The sequence below is a fragment of the Colobus angolensis genome, unplaced genomic scaffold (assembly GCF_000951035.1).
Source record: "Colobus angolensis palliatus isolate OR3802 unplaced genomic scaffold, Cang.pa_1.0 Scaffold113, whole genome shotgun sequence".
Lineage (NCBI taxonomy): Eukaryota > Metazoa > Chordata > Mammalia > Primates > Cercopithecidae > Colobus > Colobus angolensis.
Genome location: NW_012112364.1, coordinates 2,647,342 through 2,666,829, shown reverse-complemented (window position 1 = coordinate 2,666,829; position 19,488 = coordinate 2,647,342). Strand labels below are relative to the sequence as shown.

Here is a 19,488-nt window from a genome sequence, read left to right as displayed (position 1 = left end):
GTTGAGTCCTAAACCTCCCTGCTCAGTACCGTAGAATGTGACCTGATTTGGAAATAGAATCATGGCAGATTAGTGAAGATGAGTTCATAGGTTGAGGCTTTCCTGCAATGATTGATGTTCTTCTAAGAAGAGGGAAGAGATGCACACATATGGGGGATCACCATGAGATGATGGAGGCTGAGATGGAAGTGAGCTGCAGCTGTGTACTAAGGAATTAGCAGCCCGTCACCAGAAGTGGGGAAGAGGCTAGGGAAAGATCCTCCCTACAGGTTTCAGGGGGATTGTGGCTACCTTGAATTCAGATTTCTAGCCCCAGGAGCTATGAGAGAGTACTTTTCTGTTGTTTTAAGCCACCCAGTTCGTGGTACTTGGTTGCGGCAGCCCTGGGAAACTGACACCATGGCTCGAGGGAAGCGGAAACAAAGATCATGGAGACCAGGGTGGTAGGAACCATGGATGCAATGCTGAAAATTTGGAGAACAACACGGAAAGATAGAGTGAAGAAAATGGAAGGGGAATGTTCTGGAGTGTTCTGTAGCCTTCATCGCTAACTGCTCATGTCATCCTAAGGCTCCTTGTACCCCAGTCTCTTTGAAAGCAAAGTGAGGGGCTTTTGCCATGGCCACGAAGGTGCTCTCTACAACCGTGTTTGTATTATTTCAGCGGCCCAGGCCTGTCAGTTCCTGGCATTTGGGTTTAGGTTGTACTTGGTGTGGGTACTTGGTTTCTTTTAGAGGTATTATAAAAGGGACACTGTATATTTAAATAGCATGGAAGACTTCAGGTTGTATTGGGTCAAGGTGCTTCCCACTCCCTGCCCAAAAGAATTCTAATTGCAGACAACTCATTCAAACAATATAACTCAGTATATTTTTCTGAAGGGAGGGAAACAATTGGAATTGAAGTGACTTGTTCCTTTTGCAAGATCCTCTAGGAAAACTAGAAATTCTAGAATGGCTTTCTGGAGAAAAGTCTTTGAAGGGGTTGGGGAACTGTTTAGAAAAAAGAAAGTAAAGAAAAATCTGTGTCCAAGGAAACAGACTTGATAATATGGAGGATGTAGGGAGTGTCCGGGACCCAGCCTGCTTGATTGTCTTTCCGCCTCCCATGACTCCAGTTTGGGTATGATGAAAATGGGTGGCTTGACTTTGTTAGCCTGGAGCTTCCCCTGCGTTGGAAAATGATTTTGGGATTAATGCTAACATTTTAGAAGATTTTTCCCACATTGAGTGTAAAATTAAATGTTTGTGTGCCCCTCACTCAGTGTTTACTTTAATTTTTCCACGCTCTTCAGGGGTTGGCAGGTATGTAATTCTGAATGATGGCACGTGCTATGTGTACTCTCCAGTCCTGGTGCTGCAGGGTTAGGGCATGTTACCTCTTGTTCAGTCCATGCAGGGAAACGTGCAGGCAGGGAGCCGTCTGAAACGCCTCCAGGCAGATTACAAGAATGGCTGCTCCCACAACAACAAAAGATGGCTCCTGGTGGAAAAAGAGAAATACAGATAGTCTGAACTTGCGGACAGATGTGTTTCCTTCTTCTTAGAGATGAGTATTTAATTTTTCTCTTCTTAGCTCCCTCTCTCTACCAAGACAAAACAGACAACTCTTTGAAAACACCTCCAAATGATTTATGTGGCAAAGATGCGTGAAAATGATCATCTTAGATGTCGTTGGGGGTGGGAACAACCCTCAGTGGTTTGTTCCATTCTTACCTATCCTTGAAAATAGTTGAGAACAAAGGAAGACCTGGGACTGGCTGCCCTGGATGTGCTCTGGTTTGCCCTGTAACTGTCAGAGTGATGGGCCCCCATCGGGTGACAGCGTTGGGCTAGAACCCAGGCTGAGAGAGCACTGTGTCCTTGGCTGATGCACCAAAATGTGCCAGATAGAAACAAAATTACTGTGTATCCATTTCTGTGCATAACTATAGTGGAAGAAAAGCAAAATTAAAAAAAAAAAAAGACAAAAAAAAAACCAACAAAAAAACGTCATCACCATTCTCTGTAATTTAGACACTTTTTTGTACTAAGAAGTGCCATGCAGCTTTTGTGAACATGCTGGTATCTGTTAGCTGCACTCCATTGCCATGGCCCATCTTCTCGACCTTCCACTCTTATTGTGGGTTTCCCTGTTAATCAGATCCTGCCTCCCCCCTCCTCTGCAAACACCTTATAGTTTTGAGAGATGATAATCAGGCATAAAATCCTTCCCCTGAGTCTGAGTCTGGGACTTCAGTCACCTTCAGCCTGAGAGGCTGGAGCAGGCTGGCACGCTCCCCGGCAGTTGTTTTCTTAGTTGGTGTGCTGCTTTAATTGGCCACAGTTCTCCTCATCTGTCATGAAGACTCTTAAAGCTCATACAAGAGTAATTTTCCCCACCTTCTTTATTACGAGTTATTTTCTCTTGACGGGGCACACCACTGACTCTCTGGAAGGCTTCTCTGCTCGCTTTCTGGAGAAAGCCGTTATTTGCCGAGTTTCTGCAGGCTGGCCGATTGAGTTACAGCCCCAAGAATGTTGAACCTGGTTCTCAGCTGCAGGATGTCTTTCCCCAAAGTTCTTGTACTGCTAGGCCTACGCTGCGGATTCACATATGTGTATTGGTTTACAACAACATTCAAGCGTCCCCTGAACTCCCCACCCCGCCTGCCCCCAGGTGGGTGGATTACTTTTAGGACTGTGAGGTAGTGCTCTCACAGGGGCCGGAGCTCAGCGTTGGCCTGCAGTATAAGCCAGTTCCCTTCGGGCTGGTTTCACATACATTTATGGCTTTCTTTTACACCTAATAGGCTTGCTTTGGGTTTTCAGGAAAAAATTCTTCATGCAATTAGGGGGAGATTCTGTGGTCATTTACCATAAAAGGTTGAAAGCTCTAATAAGGTAAAACATAAAACAAACCCAGAAAGTAAGCATTAATTGGATCTCTAAGTATTGCGTTTGATAAGATATACGTAGCGAAAGATCATAAACAGAAAAGTGACTTGCTGATATTACAGTTTGAGGTTATTTTAGTAATGGTGTATAGGAAGAAATAGACCAGGAAACAACTTGGAAGGAGGGGCCTCACGTTCGCACATTGCCCTTAGACATGAAGCCTGTAGCAGCTGCAACATCCAAGGTGAGGCTGTGGTTGAGACTGTAGTGAGCAATTTGTATGCAGTTCTGCATCACCACTGTCCGTGTGGGCTGCAGTTGGTCCTCGTGCTTGTTAGTGTTCTAGACATGTAAGTTTCTCCAAATGTGTGATTTTGTAGTAGAGTCATACAATTCTACTAGATCTTGTGTGTAGTTTTATGTGTGTGGACTAACACTTATGTGGGTTTCAGTCTACACATTTGTGTTTTATTCTTGTCATTAGAGTTCTGAAATGATAGTTGGCAGGAATGAATTCTCGTCTCAACTGAAGTGCCATGTTGCCCCTGCTTTCCTCTAACCAGTAGGGGGAGGTCGGAGCCATGTGGAATTACAAATGGTGGCCTTGTGAAAGCCTGTTCAAGTGTTGTTCAGAGTTTCAACAACAACAACAAAATGCTATCCAAACCATTTCCTTTTTTTTTTTTTAATTATGAATTTTTAGTCATTCTTGATTTTGTGGCAAATTGATGGTCAAGAAGGCCAAGTTGAGCCTGCGGTGGTGTTTTGTTTGGACAGCACTGTGAACATCGTTAGGGGCGGGCACTTTCCAGTTTTCCACAGTCCTCACTACTCCTAACGTCCTGGCGTATCTTTTTTACCTGCCTGGTGCCTTTGGGTCGTTTATTTGCATGGTACACAAACACAAAGTACATTTTCATATTTCTTCCTTAAAGAGAATCAAATAGTAAAGCAGATTTCTATTTTTATTTGTTTCTCCAACTATCTTATAACTGTGATATAAAGTGAACAATGAGGTGCTTAAAAGGTTTGAGAGGAAGCAAAATTGCTAACGAATAAGCTATAATAAAAGGGCTTCCGTCCAGGATAATATTATTGACGTTGATTTACTGAATGAAAGAATGACATAACAAAGGTAAAGATGGGAAACAGGGAGTCCAGTTCAGAGAGTGTTTGACTTTGATCTTGAGTGTTTGACATTGATCTTATTGACTGCGCTTAACAGAGTGGGAGGTTTGTATGTTTCAAGTTTACTGTGTGAACAGTCTTAATAGTGAATGATTCTGGTTTAACCTTTTTCAGTCTTACTGGAAATATTTTTGCTCCTCCTTTTCCTTTATTCCTCAAATGTTGCTAAATTAACTCAGGCTTGGAAAACCCTGAATAGTCATCTCCATTTCACATACTTCTCTTATTTTTTCAATTGGAAGTGTTGATCTCAAGACAAGCTGAAGTCTGAGCCTGCTTGCATTGATCTGATTGATTCTGCTGTGTGCTCTGCTCGGCCGCCATGGCCTTCTTCTGGAAAGACCATATCGAGTTCGTCCACTGTTGTGAATGAAAATAATCAGTTGGTGAAAGCACAAAATTAGAAACCTCTTGGTATATTTATTTCTATGTCTCAAGAATTCTGATTTAAAGCAGACTTTATTCCAAGTAATGTGAACAGTAGGTCGTTCAGGAGTCTCGGATGAATCAATGTTTTCTTCCCTCCTCTCCAAGAAAATCTATTTAAAGCAAAGGTCAAATCTGTGCTGGATTTAGAACCTATTAAATGTAAGTCTGGAAAACAGAGCCGCTTCTCTTTTTTTTTGTTCTCCACATAGTTTCAAGCACTGGGGACACTGGTCTTCTGCAAGTCATCATCTCCCACGTATTCCTGGTATTTGTAACTTCTCTTTTGTTCTGGAGGATGGAGTGTAACCTGTAGCGTATATACTTGAGTGAATTTGAGCTCTTTTGAGTCTTGGGCTTATTACATTTAGAAATAATTTAAACCTTGAAAGTTGTCTTGGAAGAGTTTATTAGGTTTTGAATTATACCTGAGAAGAATGTATTAATATATATATTAATCAACTTATTTAATTAACCTGCTTAAAAATTGACTCCTCCTGCCTGTGGTTCCTCCCCAACCCCTCCTATCCTGTCACCCTCTGGCCTCCTCCATCTCCATGAAGGCTGATAAGCCGTAGTTGGAGGTGACAGCCTTAGACACAGTCCCTGCCTGGGCCTCACACTCAGTTACCACCCCAGTCCCCTTTGCTTCTGTAAAGACTTCAGTCCTGCTGCTCCCTCCGTCCAGGCTGATTAGATATGTGGGTGATGGCATAGTCTCTGAACTGGACTCCCTGTTTCCCATCTTTACCTTTGTTATGTCATTCTTTCATTCAGTAAAGATTTGAATACACCCTGCAGGCCAGGCTGTGCCCTCGGCCCTGGAGATACAATCATGAAAGAATAGGCCAGGAAATCCCTGGCCCCTGCAGCTGATTCTGTAGTTGGGAGGGTGGACAGTGAGCAAAATGTGTCAGTAAAAGATGTAGAAGATGGAACATGGTATGTATCCTGAGGGAAATGAAGGAGGAAAGGGAAATAAGGAGTTTGCATGGGGAAGTGTGATTTTAAATGGGGGCACTCAGAAGGGCCTCCCTAAGAAGCCACATTGAAGTGGGGTGAGCCGCATGGAAATCTGGGGGAATGGGATGCAAGGGAGCAGCAGGTCAGCCTATTAGAAGAAAAACAGAAAGTTAGTGGGGGCTCTTGCACGAGACGAGGTCAGAGGGGTGCTGGGCCTCGCCAGCCATCAGAAGTCACTTGGCTCTTATTCAGATGGAGACCAGAAGCTTGGGAGGACTTTGAATACGGTGGCAGGACCTGCGTTCCATGGTAACAGGGTTTCTCTGCTGGGTGGAGGCCCAGAGACAGTTCAGAAGGCTGCTCAGATGGTCCAGGTGAGGGAGGGTGACCCTAGCAGTGGCCTGGTGAGATGTGGTCAGGGCCTAGATGAATTTCAGAGGCACAGGCAGCATTATTTGCTGATTGATTGAATATATGGGGCATGACAGAAAGGAAGAAGAATGACTCTGATATTCTTGGTGTGAGTACCTGGAAGCATGGAGCTGTCCTGGACTGAAAGAGATAGAAGCGTTCACTGCTGTGTTTCTCTGGGTGGTGTTCCGTAACTATTCCATGCAGGGGGCGTGCGGGCATGGGAGGGAGGGGACCAGGAACTCAGTTTGGGGCATGCTATATTTGGGATGCCTGATCAGACTACTGTTTGGGATGAGTTCTGTCCTGTTGGAAATCACAGAGAATAGAGCTCACAAGGAGCGGATGCAGCACGGGCCTGTGGGGCAGGAACATGATGGAGTGCTCCAAGGAGACCCGTCTCCAAACCAGAAACTTACATCCGCCCTGGTCATCTTGATTCCCACTTTTAATGGCGAGGTGGGTCCAGAGGAAAAAACAAGCAGTACATGCTAAATGACAGTGACACTCAGTATCCCAGTATCAGGGAGGCAGTAGAGACTGGGAGGCACCTGGCCAAGAGCGAGTATGTTTATTTCTCAGGGGTAACAAGTTCAGTGGGAACATGGGCCTGGAACTCCCAGACACCGTAATGTTTCAAGAGAAGGGAGATAACAGAGTTTTCCTGTGGAATCTCTTGGCTTTTAAATTTTAGCTTATAAATACATTTTTTTTAATGGAATGAACAATTCACCTCTTGTCAACCTACTGATTGTATTTCCTGGCCACTCAAATTCACTGTCAGGACATTTTGTGCACTGAGGTACAAGTGGTTCTACTTCCGCTCTCAGGTAAGTCTCAGTCTTCTTGACCGCGGCCCTGAATGCGCAAGATTCTGATGGGCTCCTGCTTCCCAAACCCTGCTTGGTTTTCATCCATGGCTCTTGACAGCTCATGACACCGTGTTGTGTTTTTATTAGTGTAGTGTCTGTCCCCTCACTGATGTGTAAGCCCATTGAGAGCTGGGCCTTGGAAGCTTTGTGCACAGCTGTGTTCCTGTAGTCAGTGTTTCATGACTGCTTATTGCCTGTACTGAATGGCCCACCAAGCTAAAGTCTCAAATACTTTCCAAAATGTTATCAGAAGGCCCTTGTCGCTGCCCCAGTGCAGAAGGGAGTCGTGGAGCAGAGGACAGCACATGGCCCACAGCGGCCATGAGCGGAGTGCTCTGGCCGGGGTCCCGAGTTCAAGAGGCAGCAGATAGTCCCCAAACAAGAGGTGGCAAGCATTTCTTCAGCACCTGCAGTTTGCTAGGTGATTTGTTTGCTTTTTTCACCCAGTGGGAGTGGTAAGGAAGCGACCCAGGTGATCTCTTTTTCCATTCTTTAGCCAACATTGATCGAAAGCTTATATGATCCACGAAGAGCAAGTGACAGCTGCCGGATGCTCATTTGAAATTTACAGACGCTCACGGGGTCATAGTGGTGGAAGTGACTCTCATCAGGCTGTCTCCAGGCACAGCAGTGTCCCTAGAGAGCAGTTCTTGGTATTCCAGGGGCTAGAGAGGCTTCCTGATCCCCCACCATCCCAGGAGGCCTTCCCATTGCAATCGCAGGGAGCAGTAGGCGGCTCTTAAAGCAAAGAGCCAGCTCGCTCTCTATGGCATTGATACTCAGCGACTTCTGATCTGCCGTCGCTTGATCCCCACCCCTCCCCAGTTCTTTGCTTGTTGCTTTCTTAGGGATTGGTTCCTTTTTCTGCTGGCCACACACTTATCATCCCCATTTCCTCTCTGGTCCTCTCACCGTTCACCGCGCACTGTTTATTCTGTTCAGTAAATACAGTTGGTTTTGTCTGTTATCGCAGGCAGGGGTGATACCATAGGCAGAGGTTAGGCTCCCAGCATCCTAAACCTCTTTAACTGACCTGGGTCCTTGTTCCAATCCATCTTCCATACTGTTGGTGGGTGATCTACAAATAAAAATTCGAGTATGCTATTTCTATCCATACAAACCTTCACAAGCTCCCTGTAGACGCTGGGATGAAGTCCAAGTGCTTCCTCCCAGCCTGCCAGAGTCCCCACCCTCCAGCACCTTCCTGACTCAAGCCTGTGGCTCACCACACTTTACAGGCCTGGGATACTCGCTGCGCCAACAGCCAGACACGCGGGGATCTTTGGCTGTTTTGTGCTGTTGTGTCGCTGTTTCATTCTGAAACTCCTGGGTCTCTAGGATCCTGTGCACATTAGAGACCCTTCCTGCCTGAGAGTTAATCACAGGATTTTGTTTCTTGCTCTGTATTTCAGCATTAACATCTGTCTCCATGATCTTGACTACTTGCCAGTCTGTGTGGGATAAAGAATGGTGAGGAGAGCCCTGCCTGCCCCAAAGCCCACCCTCACCCACCCGAGTTGGTTATGGGTTCTGCACAGCCAGGAGTCTTTTGGCCAGGTGTGTGTCAGGGAGAAGACGAGACTTCGTCCTCACTGTGTCTTCAGTGCTGAGGCCACCAGCGGAAATGTATCCTGGAGTGTTGCCAATGTCATTACCAAGTGGAGACTCTCATGTAGAAAGTATTTCCAATTTTAAATGTGGTAACAGTGTCCCATGTGAGCATGAGATATTTTCCCGATAGAGCAGAGGATTCGTAGACAGCTGTTCTTTTCTCTCATGTAACTCTGTCTGTACTCCCCAGTGCCCGATGATTCAGGGAGCACCGAGGAGGTCCTGCTGGCAGGGCTTTCCAGAACCATGCCCTGTGGGCTCACCTGCAGCCTGGGAGCCTGTAGGGGACAGCCCAGCTTTAGCCCTTTCTGTCTGGCACCTTTGCTTCAGCAGGTTCCAAATGCGAGCCTGTGCTCCCATTTTCTTCCCGTGGATATGATCTTCACTGCCACTTTGCACAGCCTGCAGCTGCCACACATGCATTTAGAATATTTTTGAATGATCTCCCTTCACTGTTTCTCTTTCAGAAATTTGTCACTGTTTTCATTTGCTGTTTGCACAAGACTAAATACAGCCTGGGCACATTGTATTTGCTAAGAGTCAGAGACCTTGGAGACAGTAAGTGTGGTGACCGTGTCTTCAAAATATTGAAGTTCTAAGTTTAAATCTCCAGGAGTCAGGAAGTTAAATAATTCAGTTGAGATTAACATGTTCATTTTCTTATACAGCATCTGTGAGGTTTGCTTTAAAAGTTTTAGCATGTCTTTTAAGAAACTGGTTTTATCTTAAAGCAGATAATGAGTTCAACAATTGTAACGACTGCACCACTTACGTGCTGCTTATGTTGACGGAACGTATATCAACATTTGTCACTGCGAGCCAAATAAAGATCTTAATGACATTAATAACCCTTTATCTTCCTTTAGTAAAATTTACCTGATATACTTAATCACATAGTTATTAAAAACGCTCTTTGTAAAGTTAAGTTGTCTAGAAAAAAATTTATCTAGTAGTTTCATTTTTAGTTTGTAAATGTAATCCCCGTTGTGCTCTGCTTGGGCACTTGATAATTTTCCCAATTATCAAGGAGACTTTAGAAATAGCGGAACGGCCGTATCATTAATATGTTAAAGTTGAAAATGTTAATCCTCAAAGGTCGGGCAATTAATTAAGTGAAGGTTGTTATGTTCATAGTAAAACTATTCCTAGTTAGAGTGATGATATTAAATGTGGCAGTGATTCATTGTGTCCCTGAAGTATATACAGTGACTTCCAGAGATCCACTCTGGGCAAATGGTGTGACAAGCAACTGTTCCGTGGGATTATGAAGGTCATTTTATACATAGCTGAGTGGTGGCTTGCAAATGCTGATTTCACATTCTTCTTGTAGGAAGATCACACTTTGAAATAATTTTCTTATAGAAAAGAACCATCAATTTTAAGGCGAATTCCATGTTTTAAAAACTACAAAAAGGATCCACAGTCAAGTAGTAAATGCTTCTTAAAACATACGCATTATTTTTAAGAGATTACTGAACAGAGCTATTCAATGATTTGTTTATTTAGCATATAAGACGATTCCTGGTATTAAAATAAAAATTTTGTTTGGGGGAAAAAATAAGCGTATTAAGGGTTGCTGTTTAATGCCTTTTGAGAAATGAAAACAGTAAATATCTTCAGAGTTTTTTTTTTTTCTTTGCCTGAATGATTTGAGCCCTGTCACACTGTTAGTCAAATTTTCTTTCAGTAAATAGTAGTAATTAATAGTGTTCAAACTTTCCAGGCTCTGGAGGCCGAGTACATAAATAGTCTCTTTCTTATAAATGATACTTGTTCATTAACAGCATGGCCAGTTGACGCATCTCACTTCCTAAATCTGTCCTCTAGCACTGCCTGGGATGCTTTATCAGGAAAATGTGGGTTTTTAAGAAATGTGTGACCTTTTTTTTTTTTTTTTAAAGAAAGAGACTAAAATTAGTGTATCTCAGCTACCCTGCAAGAGAGCTTCCTTGACAAGGCAAGCCCATGCACACAGTATGTCCCTGGTGTTCTTTTTTTTTTTTTTTTAAGGTGGAGTCTCGCTCTGTTGCCCAGGCTGGAGTGCAGTGGCGTGATCTCCGCTCACTGCAAGCTCCGCCTCCTGGGTCCTTGCCGTTCTCCTGCCTCAGCCTCCTGCGTAGCTGGGACTACAGGCTCCCGCCACCACGCCCGGCTAATTTTATGTATTTTTTTTTTAAGTAGAGATGGGGTTTCACTGTGTTAGCCAGGATGGTCTCCATTTCTTGACCTCGTGATCCACCGGCCTCGGCCTCCCAAAGTGCTGGGATTACAGGCGTGAGCCACTGCGCCCGGCCGTCCCTGGTGTTCTTGAATCATCCCACTGTATGTATCTTGAAATCTCAGCAAACAGAAATTCGGTTCATTCATTAAGCATTTAAAAGGTCTTCAACACACCATTGGTTATTTGGGAAATGCAAATTAAAACTACTAAATCTAATACTATGCACCCACTGGAAGGCTAAAATTAAGGAGACTCAGCTTGCAGGTGTTGGTGAGCATGGACTCATGGCAGAGCTCACCTGTGAGCTCACCTGGGAACCCACAGTGACTCAGGCACTTTGGAAAACAGCCTTACAGTTTCTGGGAGGTTAAATATGCACTTGGTCTGTGTGTGTCTGTATGTGTGGTATGACTGGGTAACTCCCATCTTGGGTTTCTACCCAAGAGAAATATAAACATAAGTCTACACAGAGACTAGTCACATAGATTCATAGAAGAATTATTCATAATATCCTCCAAGTGGAAACAATCCAAATGTTCAATAATGGGTGAACACCGAAACATGTTGTGCTGTGTCCATACATTGGAATACTGCTTGGCAACCGAAAGAATAAACTATTGACATGTGCATTAATATTGGATGAATCTGAAAGCATCAGGCTAAGTGAACAGGCCACACAGAAAAGACTGCAAACTGTGATTCTGTTTATATAACATTCTAGAAGAGGTCAAACTGTAGTGAAAAGAGGTAGATGAAAGGTCAGCAGGGCCTGGGGTGCGGGAAGGGACTTGTGTGCAGCATGGAAGGAGGGAACTTTGGCGATGATGAAAGGGTTCCGTATCTTGGTTGTGGCCGGGGTTACCTGACTCTGTACCTTTGGCAAAACTTGTTGAATCGTGCGCTTAAAATGGGTCAGCTTTTCTGTATGTCACTTGTATCTTAATAAAGCTGATTAACAGAAGAGTATTTCTGTAGAGGCTTGCATGCTAGTGTGAATTCAATTAATTGGGTTGGCTTATTCTGAGGATAAGAGTTTTTGTTTTTGTTTTTGTTTTGGAAATAGAAATATTTTGTGGAAGGTAGGGATGGCCAGTGTAGAGAAACGTGTCATGGGGTAAGTGAGAAGAGATAGTCTGAGGGTACCAGCCTGGCACCTGGGTGCTTGCAGGTGAGAGAAGCCAAACATCTCTTGAAAACGTTTGCTTAACGCCTGTGAGATACCATCCTGTCTTCCTTTGAATTATTGGTATTACAGGTAGTCCTTGAAATGTTATACGTTTAACAGAAATTTCTCTTATCTATTTATGGACTTTAAATTTAGGGATATTCCTAGATTGGAGCAAAGCAATATTCAGAGCAAAAAGGTACAAGCTTTACCTGCCACCAGCAGCTGCCAGAGTGGAGGCCTTATGTAATTACTTCGGCTTCAGCCTTGGCAGCTTTTGTTAGCCCAGAGTGGATTTGCTATATTTGTGCTTTGAATTTTACCATTTACACTCATTAAGTTCTATAAATACAAAAGCATTGAGAGTATTAGTGCTGTCAAGAAAGAGGTGTGATTATGTTGGAAATGAATGTGATAGTAAAAAGAACATGAAAGGGGCAGGAAAATGGTGACTGCAGCTGCACTGGGTGTGGGAGGCTGGGCAGGGAATGATCTGAAGAATGGGGGAAGGCGAGGGTGAGAAAAGACACAGGTGATGGTCGTCAGGGGACAGGAAAAAGAGATTCATGGAGGGGAAGAAAAAGCATTGAATGTGTGGGATAAAGAAAGCATTATCATTAGATACTCAATAGCCCAATTAATTCAGGAGAAGGGAATCTGCCCTGGATCTCAAAGGCTAAGTAAGCATGGTGTGGTGGAAGTGCTGCTAATGAAACTTGAACCTGCTGCTTTGGGCATGGTCAGCTCTGAGCCCACTGGAATTTACAGGACATCAAAGTGAGGGCTGCAGCAGCTGCTGCTCCATGGCGTCTGGAAATCCCTCATGGCCCTGCCGAGCTGACGGAGGAAGACGGCTCCTGCCTGTGCAGATTTCAGTGGTGCTGGAACCATTCAGTTTTGAAGAGAGACTCGTGCCGTCTGCAAATTGGTAGAAATGCTTCCAGGTTCTAGAAATTTTCATCTCTCCTGGCTTGTTTATTAAATCCAAAGTGATTAACAGTGGAACCACCTTTTGGATCCTGTGTACCCCTAGGCTGAGCAGGGCTGCACTTCCACTGCCTTTCAGGGTTCACCAGATGAACCTCTGAGGATCCTCTATGAATCAGCAGAGGCACGACATCTCCTGAGACTGGAAGGTGGTACTGTCTGTGGTGATAACATAATTTTAATTTATAAGCTGGGAATGCAAAGGCAATGCTGACCTTGCTAAGAAATGTGAGGTTCATGGGAGAACAAAACAGGGGAAAAAGGTAGGGAACAGTCGTCAGTAACAGTCACTCACTTTTGACATTAAATTGTGTGTGTGTTTAATTGTGAAGGAAAATACAATTGTAGAACATGCACCAAAAGCTAGAAATAAACCGTTTAATATTAACACCTAAAAGCAAATTCTATCTAAGGATTTTGGAATATTTTTTTATCTTTCCGGGTATGAAACCTCCAGCCCCAACTTTCTATGCCCCTTGTAACAGCTAAGTCCATCGTAACTTTCAGTAATTGGCTTTTTATTAAAATAAGAGACTGTAGTATAAATTTTAGCAACTGGACTAAACAGGCATTAACAGGCCGTGGGATCCAACCATAATTTGTAACATCGTTCCTCTGGGAAAATGGATTCTAAGTGCCCAATAACTACCTTACAAATAGACTCTTGAATCATAGTCCATTTGAGAATAAGGAACTGTTTGTGATAGTAATACCTTTGACTGGCTCGCTTGAGAACTGCACAGAAGGGACCTATATTCCACCACATGTGTGTGGTGGACCCCGCTCGTCTGGGTTTGATCAAAGATTATTGCCAAGTGGGCATGGAAAGTGCAGGAATTAAACTCAAAGCAGAGGCTGGAGACACGTCAAGGATGGCATTGGATGGACCTGGAGAGCTCTTAGTGGTAGGAAAAGAATTTGAATCCCAGAGGCAAAGGAGTGTATCTGAGCAGATGAAGGACAGGGAGAGAAGACAATGGAAGGGTAAGCAGGATTGAGAACTAGTCATTTTCAAGCAAAATGTAACTCAGAATGTACCAGGAAGGCTGAATAGCCCACAAAAAGGTCAGAGAAAGGGACTTCCCTCAGATCTGCCTTGCCCTGTCTCTCTTTTGTTTATATTTATTTATTTATTTCTATTTTATTTATTTATTTTGTCTGTCACTCAGGTTGGAGTGTAGTGGCACAATCTTGGCTCACTGCAACCTCTGCCTTCCAGGTTCAAGTGATTCTCCCACCTCAGCCTCCCAAGTGGTTGGAAACACAAAGGTGTGCCACCACACTTTTCTAATTTTTGGGTTTTTGTTGTTGTTTGGAGACGGAGTCTTGCTCTGTTGCCCAGTTGGAGTGCAGTGGCACAATCTTGGCTCACTGCAACCTCCACCTCCTGGGTTCAAGTGATTCTCCTGCCTCAGCCTCCCAAGTGGCTGGGATTACAGGCATGCACCACCACACGTATCTAGTTTTTTTGTATTTTTAGTAGAGACTGGGTTTTATCACATTGGCCAGGCTAGTCCCTCTCTTCTTCCTGCCAAGGAAGAAGAACCATGTATTGGCATCCAATCTGTCCTCATGTGTGCTGCAGAAATAACCCTAAGTAGAGAAAGCACCCTGCCTAAGATGACCATCAATGTCTCCATTTACGCTGTGTCCTCTTACCAAAAGCCACAGACAGTGGTCTCCACATTTCAGAGATTTCTGTTTGTCACTCTTTCCCTCCTTGGATCCAGGCATAAGTCCAGTGGGGAAGCCCATGGGTCTAAAAGGCACTGAACTAGACTGGGCCTCTCCTGTAGCACCTGGACGCTCTCCCTGGGCCAAATCTGTGTACCTTGTCTCATCTCTTTGGTGACGTGCTTCTCAGGCGGCTTTTCTGTCCTTCATTCATTGGCCCCCAGCAGGCACGCCCTCTAGAACTTCCCACACTTACCTGAGTTTCCTGGTGAACACACCCAGGCTGCCAAGCTGGCATTTTCCCAAGTCAGGATAATTTTTTGCTCTCTACCCAAATTCTAAAGGGCAGGCTGTTGTTTTAGATCAGGAAGGCATAGATGTTTTCAGGATGCTTGTTTGAGATTCAGAATTACAAAGCTAATTGACAATAAAAAGTATAAAATTTTCTTTATTTATTTTAGAGACAGGCTATTGCTGGACTGCAGTGGCATGATCCATAGCTCAGCACAGCCACCAATTCCTGGGCTCAAGCGATCTCTGCACCTCACCCTTCTGAGCAGCTGGGACTACAGGCTTGCACCATCACGCCTGGCCAATTTTGTGCCTATATGTCCCTTTTTTTGTAGTGACAGAGTCTCACTCTGTTGCCCAGGCTGGTCTTGAACTCCTGGCCTCAGGTGATCCTCCCTCTTCGGCAAAAGTGCTGGGATAAAAGTCCATTTAACTTTTATGCATAGAACATTATTCTGTTAATGATTTGTCTATTGTAGGCGTACCTGCACTGGAGGTACCTGCAGGAGGTACCTGCACTGGAGTAGCTCTTTTAATTTCCTTCAAGAACTTTTCCTATGCATTCACAAGTTGGCTAACTGGTGCAAGAGGCCTTGCTTTTGGCCTATGTAATACATGCATAAATACATGCTAATGATAGCATGTATTCACTGCCTGAAGTAGAAGAGATATTGCAGATTTGGTACCAGTCCATAGCAATAAAGCAAATACTGCGGTAAAGCGAGTCACACTATCTTTTTTTGTTTTTTTGGGTTTCCAGTGCATATAAAAGTTATGTTTACACTGTACTGTAGTCTATTAAGTGTGCAATAGCATTGTGTCTTTAAAAAACCCAATGTGTGTGCCTTAATATAAAAATACTTTTTGCAAAACATGCTAGCGATCACCTAAGCGTTCAGCAAGTCATAATCTTTTGCTGGTGGAGGGTCTTGCCATGACGTTGATGGTTGCTGGCTGATGAAGGTGGTGGTTGCTGAAGGTTCGGGTGGTTTTGGCAACTTCTGAAAATCAGACGACAATAAAGTTTGCTGCATCTGTTGACTCTACCTTTCACAAAAGATTTATCCGTGGCATATGATGCTGTTTGATAGCATTTATCCACCATAGAACTTCCTTCAAAATTGGAATCATTTATCCCAAACACGGCTGCTGCTTTATCAACTAAGTTTATGTAATATTCTAAATCCTTTGTTGTCATTTCAAGAATGTTCACAGCATGTTCACCAGGAGTAGATTCCACCTCAAGAAACCACTTTCTTTGTTCGTCCATAAGAAGCAACTCCTCGTTTATTCAAGTTTGATCATGAGGTTGCAGCACATTGTCGCATCTTCAGACTCCACTGCTAATTCTAGTTCTCCCGTTGTTTCTACTGCATCTTCACTTACTTCCTCCACTGAAGTCTCAAACTTTTCAAAGTTATGCACAAGGGTTGAAATCAGCTTCTTCCAAACTCCTGTTCATGTTGATCTTTTGACCTCCTGCCATAAATCGTAGGTGTGCTTAATGACATCTAAAATGGTGAATCTTTGCTGAAAGGTTTTCAATTTACTTTGCCCAGACCCATCAGAGGAATTACTGTCTATGGTAGCCGTAACCTTATGAAATGTATTTCTTAAATAATAAGACTTAAACTCTAAATGACTCCTTGATCCATGGGCTGCAGAATAGATGTCAGCTAAGCATGCATGAAGATGACATTCATTCATCAACAATGTCTCCGTCGGAGCTTTGGGTGGCCCAGTGCATTGTGACTGAGCAGTAATGTTTTGAAAGGAGTGTTATTCTGAGCAGTACATCTTAACAGTGGGCTTAATATTCAGTAAACCATTCTATAAACAGATGTAGTGTTAGCCAGGCTTTGTTTTTCATTTCTAAGAATTGATTTAGCATAAATTTTCAGAACGGTAAGGGAGCATTGGCTTCAACTTCAAGTCACCAACTTCATTAGCCTCTAACAAGAGTCAGCCTATCCTTTGACATTTTAAAGCTTGGGATTGACTTCTCTCTAGCTATGAAAATCCTAGATGGCATCTTCTTCCAATAGAAGGCTGTTTCATCTGCATTGAAAATCTGTTATTTAGTGAAGCCACCTTCATCAATTATCTTAGCTAGACCTTCCGGCGAATTTGCTGCAGCTTCTACATCAGCACTTACTGTCTCACCCTGCACTTTTATGTTATGGAGACAGCTCCTTTTTTAAACTTCGTAAACCAATCTCTGCTAAGCTTCAGACTTAACACAACTTCCTCACCTCTTTTGGCCTTCATAGAGTTGAAAAGAGTTAGGGCCTTGCACTGGATTAGGCTTTGGCTTAAGGGAATGTTGTGGTTCCAGACCACTTTCTCCATGTCAGCAATAAGGCTGTTTTGCTTTCTTACCATTTGTGTGTTCACTGGAGTAGCTCTTTTAATTTCCTTCAAGAACTTTTCCTATGCATTCACAAGTTGGCTAACTGGTGCAAGAGGCCTTGCTTTTGGCCTATGTAATACATGCATAAATACATGCTAATGATAGCATGTATTCACTGCCTGAAGTAGAAGTGTATTTTCCTTGATAGGGGAATTTCTTTTTGTTACTGTTTTTTGTTTTGTTTTGTTTTGTTTTTGAGATGGAGCCTCACTCTGTGCCCCAGGCTGGAATGCAGTGTTGCAATCTCAGCCCACTGCAACCTCCACCTCCCAGGTGCAATCAATTCTCCTGCCTCAGCCTCTTGAGTAGCTGGGATTACAGGTGTGCGCCACCATGCCCAGCTAATTTTTGTATTTTTAGTAGAGATGGGTTTTCGTCATGTTGGCCAGGCTCCTCTTGAATTCTTTACCTCAATCAAGTGATCCACTTGCCTTAGCCTCCCAAAGTGCTGGGATTGTAGGCGTGAGCCACTGCACCTGACCCAGATAGGGGAAATTCTTGATGAATAAATAGTAACAGGAGGAAGAATGGGCTTTCCTGAGTGTTTGCTGTATGCCAAGCCCCATGCTAAATAATTTATGTTGATTAGTTTATTTGTTCATAATAAAAGTGCTATGAAGTGTTTTTAGCTCCCTTTTACGCATGAGAATAATGGCAATTTAAAGAGGCTAAGTGTCTTGCTGAAGGTCACAGAGGTAACAAGTAGAGAGCTTGGACTAGAACCCAGGCCGTCTGACCACAGTGCAGGGCTCTAGACCACATCTTTCTTAAATAAATCTTTATGAAATTGTCAAAAGTCACTTGTTGAGAATAAACACTGAACAATAAGACAGTTTTCTGGAACCTGTTTCTCACTTTTTAATAGTAGCTGATCCTCAATATTACTAGAGGTAGAAGGATTCTTGTTCATTAAACATATTTCTTTAAGATTGTAATTTACATTATCATGTAATAAATTGCAAATGAATGTTACTTAATAGTCATCTTCCAGACAGAATAATTTCAGCAGAATTCTGTTTCCCGATTAACTTAAACTATATTTTTTATGAGTCCAAAATTACATTCTTATATTTGAGTGAGATATCCTATTCATAGTCATAAAATCACTGTGAAAGCAAGAATGTCTTTTTTTTTTTTTTTGAAAAGAAACAGAGTCTCACTGTGTTGTCTAGTCTGGAGTGGTATGATCAGGGTTTACTACAGCCTCCACCTTCCAGAATCAAGCTATCCTCCTACCTCAGCCGGGACTACAGACATGGAGCAGACATGCAGCAGACGTGCAGCAGACGTGCACCACCATGCCTGGATAATTTTTTAATTTTTTTATAGAGATGGGATTTCTCTATGTTGCCGAAGCTGGTCTTGAACTCCTGGGCTCAAACAGTTCCTCCTATCTCGGCCTCCCAAAGTGCTAGGATTACAGGCATGAACCACCATGCCCAGCCCATTTTTTTTTTTAATCTAAAAAATGTTTCTGTGCTTTAATTCCATGTGATAATAGGCATTACACCAAGATGCTTTTAAGACTGGTAGTAATGTTTTGGCAGGTGTCGGCAGTTTAACTTGATTAGATATTTTCTATAACATGGGACGAATGATCAGCTTATTTCTTAAGCTGGCGGTGCATGGAGAGAATGGTTGAATCCGAAGATCTCAGCAGGATTCAAAATTAATATTTTGTCATATTTTTATATCCCTTGATATCTTTTGGATGCTTTAAAGATTATCTTGTGCAAACTGAGAAATGTTAGTGTTTGCCATTCAAGTTCCAATAATGCTATCTTTCTCCCAAAAGCATATTTGTTTATATGGAGTTTTCTATTCTAGGGGCCCCAAGAATAATGTGTATGTAGTGTAAAGAAGTGGATTATTGTAAATTTCAAACAGATCTCACTATGAAGATGTTTGCACCCATAAAACAGACCCAGAGGGCGTTCCAATGAAATTTTAATGTGTAAATGCACAAAGCTGAACTGTTAGTATATTTATATTAGAATCAGTGTGTTCTCATTTCAAGAAACTTAATTTTGAGTTCTATTTTGTTTTTGGTATTAAACACGCAAAAAATGTGATTTTCCCCTGTACTCTCGTTTCAGGCCACAAGAGCAGCCATTACTCAGCACTGCACCGACCTTGGGAGTTTGCTGGGGAAGGAAAATGACGTGGCCCTCATCATCGATGGCCACACCCTGAAGTACGCGCTCTCCTTCGAAGTCCGGAGGAGCTTCCTGGATTTGGCACTCTCGTGCAAAGCGGTCATATGCTGCAGGTAGGAACGTGCAGGCGGTGCGCAGTTCACGCTCTGCTGTGTCTGTATCCCGTGTTGATATGAAAGAAACGGATGCATGGGAATTCTAGCTTTAAAGTTTCTTATCTACAAAAGCCAAAACAAA

General features: G+C 43.2%; 1 protein-coding gene across 1 annotated transcript in view; it reads left to right on the top strand.

Annotated features, from left to right (window-relative positions):
• ATP8A2 (ATPase, aminophospholipid transporter, class I, type 8A, member 2) overlaps window positions 1–19,488 on the top strand; it is a 560,732-nt gene that overhangs the window by 207,068 nt on the left and 334,176 nt on the right. The window contains 1 exon segment of the mRNA XM_011958629.1: window positions 19,192–19,364. Coding sequence (XP_011814019.1) covers window positions 19,192–19,364 — 173 coding nt within the window.